Below are 6,051 nucleotides of genomic sequence, written 5' to 3' on the forward strand. Positions count from 1 at the left end.
TTTATTACCCCCCTGGTTTTGGACCCCCCCCCCCCCCCCCGAACAAAATTCCTGGCTTCGCCACTGTCCGTAGGTTTTTCCCAAGTTTCTTCAAATCTTTATACACTTGGTAAATGTAAATTTGTCCACTTTGCATTAATTGATGTTTTTTAAGCATACTTATAAGTCCCTTTTGCTATAATTTGACTGTATTTAATATCAAGAGTAACTTGAAATGTATTCCTCCGCAAATATTTAATGTATGACGAGGGGTTTGTTGGAAGATGGGACTTTCTAGTCCCAATCTCGCCCTTTAAAGTCGAATTTTTATTATTAAGTCCATTTGCTTTCTTTTACTCCATAAGTCTCCTCTCTTCCTTCCCCACCCTCGCTTGCATCACATTCTTCTCTATAACTCTGACTCGATCCATCCAAATCCTCTGTCTCCACCGTATCTCACCCAAAAGTTTCCTGTCCTCGCGCACCATGTCCAGCACTTCTTCATTTCTTTACCTCTTCGTCCACTTTGCCTATATCACTCTTCTCCATACATGTCTAGAAAACCCCCAGTCTTTTTTAGTCCTTGTTCCTAAGCGGCCACCTCTTCACGCCCTAAAACGTTACACTCCAGATTAGACTCTTCACCATCCTATTCTTCTCAATCTTAAAGGGCATTATACACGGGGCAGTCACTTGCATACTCTGACAAGTAAACGAATGCGCATTCAAAATTGCGTCGTGTAAATCGGGGATTTGCAAGAACGCATGCGAGAATGCGTGGACGTGAGATGGCAAATATATATATCCCGTTCTATTGTCGTTCGTGCATTCGCGCAATATCACGCCATAATGATAAATTAATGCAGTTCTAACCGGCGCAATCACGCGCACCGTGTAAAACGGCCTTTACATATCGATCCAGAGGCGCAGCGAGGGGGGGGTTTAAACCCCCCCCAGAGCTCAGAGAAATTTTTAAGTTTAATCCATTTGACTTACTTGGATCAGTATTACTTATAGAATAGTGTTAGGATTAATCAAATATCCCTCAAAGCCGTAAAACTCGCAATTTTGAACCATTAGTCTTAAAAATTTTCTGAAGGAGGGCCCACTCAACTCCTGCTTACCCTGACGGGTATGCAATACCCACATACACCTAAGTATTGGTTGCGCCTGAAATCCCCCATAACGTTAATTTTTAGCTGATATCCCCCTGTATCGATCCCCCTATATCGATCCTCTCATTAACTAGTTCCCATCCTAAAACTTCTCCTTCGCTATAGTTACTCCCTTCCCAATATTCACACCACTTGTTCTATTTTTATCTAACGTGCTGTCCAAATACTTGTAAACAGATCTGGGGAAAAGTACGAAAGTGACTTACCCGTAACAGTATCAATTAACGCATTTTTTCAGTCCTTTTTTTTAAATTCGAATTTTGCTTTCTGATTTCGATGCCCTCCCGATAAATTTGCTGACCCTGGTGTGAACTCCAGTTTTTTTTCTAACGAGATGCCCCAAGGCCTTGCGATTCCTAAATAACGAACGCGTTTGGAGAACACAGAAACTCTTGATAGTGCCCCAGTGACAAAGTGATCCTAGTTTCTAGGGAAAATGCGCTATAATCATCGGTTTGAGCCCAAATTTATATACATGATGATGTAATCTATCAAACTCATAAAGGCCCAATGTTATTCTTGGCATTTACGAACATATTACTGCAAAATATTGGAAATAAGTGGATCGCATTGCCCTTATCATCGCGCTGCGGAAATTTTTTAAAACCAATTAAAATACGACCGAATTGGCAACAGAAATCAGCCTTCTATGGGATGGAATTGGGCCTCCTCCATGCAGTCCCCTTGAATGTGCCTTATTGTTAGTTTACAGGTTTTCCTGATAGCTTTCCCGCTTACATGTTCAAGGCCCACTTCTTTGAGTCCAGACAAACAAATGTATTCATACGTCTATGTAGTACAATAAGTATTCTTAGGTTCAGAAGAGTCTCACTCTACACTCTCCACTTTTATGGCCATGGGCCATATCAAAAGTCAGCTGGGAGTGACAGTAATTTACGGTTGAGACAGGATTCAGTAAGTTGCTTTCTGGATGAGGTGACTGATACTCTTAACTCCCCTTAAATGGTTGCTAATTGTTGCATGGGAGTACACAGCGGGGGGCAGGTGCCCCCCGCTGTGCCCCCCCTTAGAATCAAAAGCAAGTGCCCCCCCTTAGAATCAAAAGCAAATTTAGTTCAAAACGAAATTTTTGAAAAAAAAATTCTATAAATCCAAGTAGAGAGAAATAAGTATAAAACACGCATTTTTTTTTTTTACGAGCAAACAATTTTAAAAACTAATAAAGTGCTCTATAATTTTATTGAAATTTTAGTTTCATTACCTTTTCTGTGTTATAACTTGAACTACCATGGCTTGGCCCCCTCTAGTTTTGATTCTGGGTACGCCCTTGAATTGGTTGCCTTTCCCAGTGAGAGCAGAGAAAAGAAGGGAGAAGCTTCGAAAGATAGTTCAAATACTTTGTTCATCTTACTAACATAATTTAACGAGGAAATTCACCTAGACCATTGTGCCAACGTAAAGTCATTCGAGGTACATTTGCTATTTCCCTCCCCCTCCCCCCCGCGGCAATTGTGAGGGAGGCTAGTCCCACCCAGAAATTAGATATTGGCTATCCACTGGTTTTCATCTCTTTGCCAATATGGGGTGCCAATGAATAGCCAACATTGGCCATTATTGGGTGGATACTAGGATTGATTTCGTTTCTTGAAAGAATTGTGTGGATACCATATACATTTCATTGATATCTCTTTCAGTGGCCGTGTGGATAGCTGGGTTGCTGGCGGCAGGGGGCGTCGCAGCTCTTGGCATTTTCTGCGTCATGAGCGTCCTGCAGCTGGCGATGGTCATGTCCAAGGACCGAGTCGTCCTCCCGTACAGGACTGTGCTTATCTCCAAGATGGCGTTGGCGCTCATCGCGAGTGAGTATAGCAGGGGCTCAATTGGGGGTATTTGATTTTTGACCACCATTTCTCTCTTGCTTCTTGACACAGTTGTAGTCAACCTGTCAACGCCCTAAGTTATTTTTGTTTCTTAATTCGTTCTTTCGTACGTATAATGATTTATATTCATATTAAAGATTCCTCATCAAATTTTACAGTATTACAATCTGTATACCGTAGGGTGGCGCATGGGCCCGCCAGCTACTTGCGTTGGTCCGCGAGCCGCGAACGCCGGGGGAAGGAAAGGACTGACAATAAAAACTCAATGGGACTGACTCGGGTACCCGTCGGGCCCGTGCCCCACCCTACGGTGTACAGACTATATTCAGTGGAACCGGAATTACAACTCGGTGGCGCATTGCACCGAGTTGCGCTTCCTACTGGATTTGCGTAACTTATCTCGAACTGTTCTTATTTCGAGAACATACCTCGAAATACATCCGTTGAAAGCAGTTTAATCGAAGAAAACCGTTGATTCGTACTTTATTCTCTGCGAAAACGTAGCCGCAAATTTTAATTTTTGTACTCTCTACCTTTTTAAAATCTCTCTTGGGCGAGTCGTCGAAAATTGCATAATGATAAAATGGCACTTATTGCGAAATGCATGCGAGGATCGTATGAGGATCGTTTGTGGTAATAGACACAATTTTTGCTGCCTATATGAGAGAAAAAAACAACTAATATGTTAGAAATTTTAAAAATACATTGATATTCACACACATTCCCCATCAAAATTTACGGCATTATATTCAGTGGAACCGGAAATACAACTCGGCGACACATGGCACCTCAAAGATTTACGTTAAATTATCCAGAAATATACCTACCTGTGGAAAGTAATCAACCGAAGCTATTAAGTCGTACTTTATTCTCTGCGAAAACACACTTTCAAAGCCACATAATTTAATTTGTTCTCTAACTTTTTAAAATCATTATCTCGGACGAGTCACCAAAAAGTGCACTTATTGTGAAATACATAGGAGGATCATTTATGGTATTAGACAGAATTTTTGCAGTCGATATGAGAGACAAAAAGCGACTAATACGTTAGAAATATTCAAAATTGCAGGAAAAGAAAGTATACCAAGGTTTTAGGAGATTCAACTAATCAATACACTGCAATGCCTAGAGGCAGATGTGGGCGTTGATGGATTCACCCCGGCATTGGGACTTGGGAAATGGTCAACGATGGAAGATGAGGTCAATTCAGCGTTAAAATATCGAGAAGTATAAATTATTGTTGATGACACAGTATAAAACGTCATATCCCTCAATAATTGCTGACTATCTTCTAAGGTTAGCACAAACTAACAATGACCAGAAGATAAAGAAGTAATTGTTTATAGCTCAGTCATAATAGCATTCCATTCTGAACTCTGGGAATATAATGGTCTCACTGGTATTCTATCGACTCATAGGATATCCCAGAATTTCGCGGGACAGCATAATTCCCTATCGGTTAAATTTCCTTGGGGTGCCCTAGTGGTGTGAGGGACTATTAATTTATTTAAGCCTGCACATGTGTGCCAATGGAGTTGGCTCTAATTGCCCTTATTGACTGTATTGCTAAAAAGCTTTACCCTGCATTGAGTTAAAAATTGCTATATTTTTGGATTTTACTCAAAATTCTAGGGTGAATTTCTTTGGTCATACATCAGTGCGAAAGTACTAGTGCAAAAATAGTCGCAGCCTCTTTCCTGTCTTTAAGTTCATGGCAATGTGAAATGAAAGCTTTGGTTCTTTTGTTATTTTTGAGAGAATTTTCAAACATTTACAGTAGACCAATTATAAATGCTCCATTCAATTTGAGGTCGGCATGCTAGGAACATTATATGATGATGATTTTATATGCAATATGATTACTATCGGCTAATCTTTTAAAACTTGCATAATATTTGTGTTATACATCCTTTCATCACCTGCCCTATGTTTATCATTTGAGGCCTTCCTTTCCAATATTGCTATAATATTTCATATTCCGATGCAGGCCTCTAATTCACTCCATTAAGGCCATTTTACAGTGGGCACATCATTGCACAGGTGAGCACATTGAAAACATATTGAAATTGCGAGAATGCAAGCTTAGAATAGAGCAGGGGCTATTTTGCCATCTCGCATCCATGCATTCTTGCATGTGTACTAGCAATTCACCGCTTTACATGATGCAATTTTGATTGTACCTCAGATTCATGCATCTGATTTCTCAATGACATGCCCTGTATAAAACAGCCTTTACACAATTCACATTACCAGCACTCTGAACAGATAGCAAAGTGAAGTGTCGCTCTCACTTGCTAATATGTATTTACTATGAGACATTTTTGATAAGTCCAAAACAGTCCATGTTCTCATACTGAGACCTAGTTTGATGATATCTATTTTATTTCAGCATTGCTGGCTATGGTGGCAGCTGGCCTGTTTGCCCTGCAGACTGATGATCCTAAACAATCTGTGGTGGTGACCAGAGGGGTGTCATTCTACATACAGGTGAGCAAACAAAAATGTATTCCTTATTACTACTTTCAACATTTCACCAATACCCAAGCAGCAGACGATATCCATCAGATATCTAAATAAGGTTAATATATCCAAAACACATTGTCACAAGATGGATGTTTTGACAATTTTACTTAGATAACCTTTTTGTAACATCCACTACGAGTTGTAAAAATAATGTTACATTGATATTCAATTGTAATATGGAACAAGTAAAGAGAGATGTGAAAGAGAAGAAATACGTAGGTGTGAAAAGATTAGCTGATAGGAGAGTAGAGTGGAGAGCTGCGTCAAACCAATCTTAGGATTGTTGACCAGTGATGATGATGATGATGATGACCCATAATATAAAAAAAATTGTTATCACAAAGATTATCCATAAACAGCATACGTTGAGTATAGAATTGAAGAGCACATATGTTTTGTTTCAATGCATAGGGATTACCAAAAACCATATTGCGCACTCGTTATCTTCTCAAGAGATGTTGTGAAGATATCTAAGAGATGTTATCATATGGTGCTCCATGTCCACTGTTGGACATAGCTGCAATGTTGTTTCG

The 6,051-nt window shown here is 39.9% G+C and overlaps 1 protein-coding gene across 1 annotated transcript in view; it reads left to right on the plus strand.

Annotated features, from left to right (window-relative positions):
* The window catches only part of LOC124162927, a 227,001-nt gene that overhangs the window by 177,966 nt on the left and 42,984 nt on the right, over window positions 1–6,051 (plus strand). Inside the window, exons 3-4 of the mRNA XM_046539669.1 lie at window positions 2,810–2,974; window positions 5,385–5,482. Coding sequence (XP_046395625.1) covers window positions 2,810–2,974; window positions 5,385–5,482 — 263 coding nt within the window. The remainder of the gene's footprint in view (window positions 1–2,809; window positions 2,975–5,384; window positions 5,483–6,051) is intronic.

The sequence above is a fragment of the Ischnura elegans genome, chromosome 7 (assembly GCF_921293095.1).
Source record: "Ischnura elegans chromosome 7, ioIscEleg1.1, whole genome shotgun sequence".
In the NCBI taxonomy this organism is placed as follows: domain Eukaryota; kingdom Metazoa; phylum Arthropoda; class Insecta; order Odonata; family Coenagrionidae; genus Ischnura; species Ischnura elegans.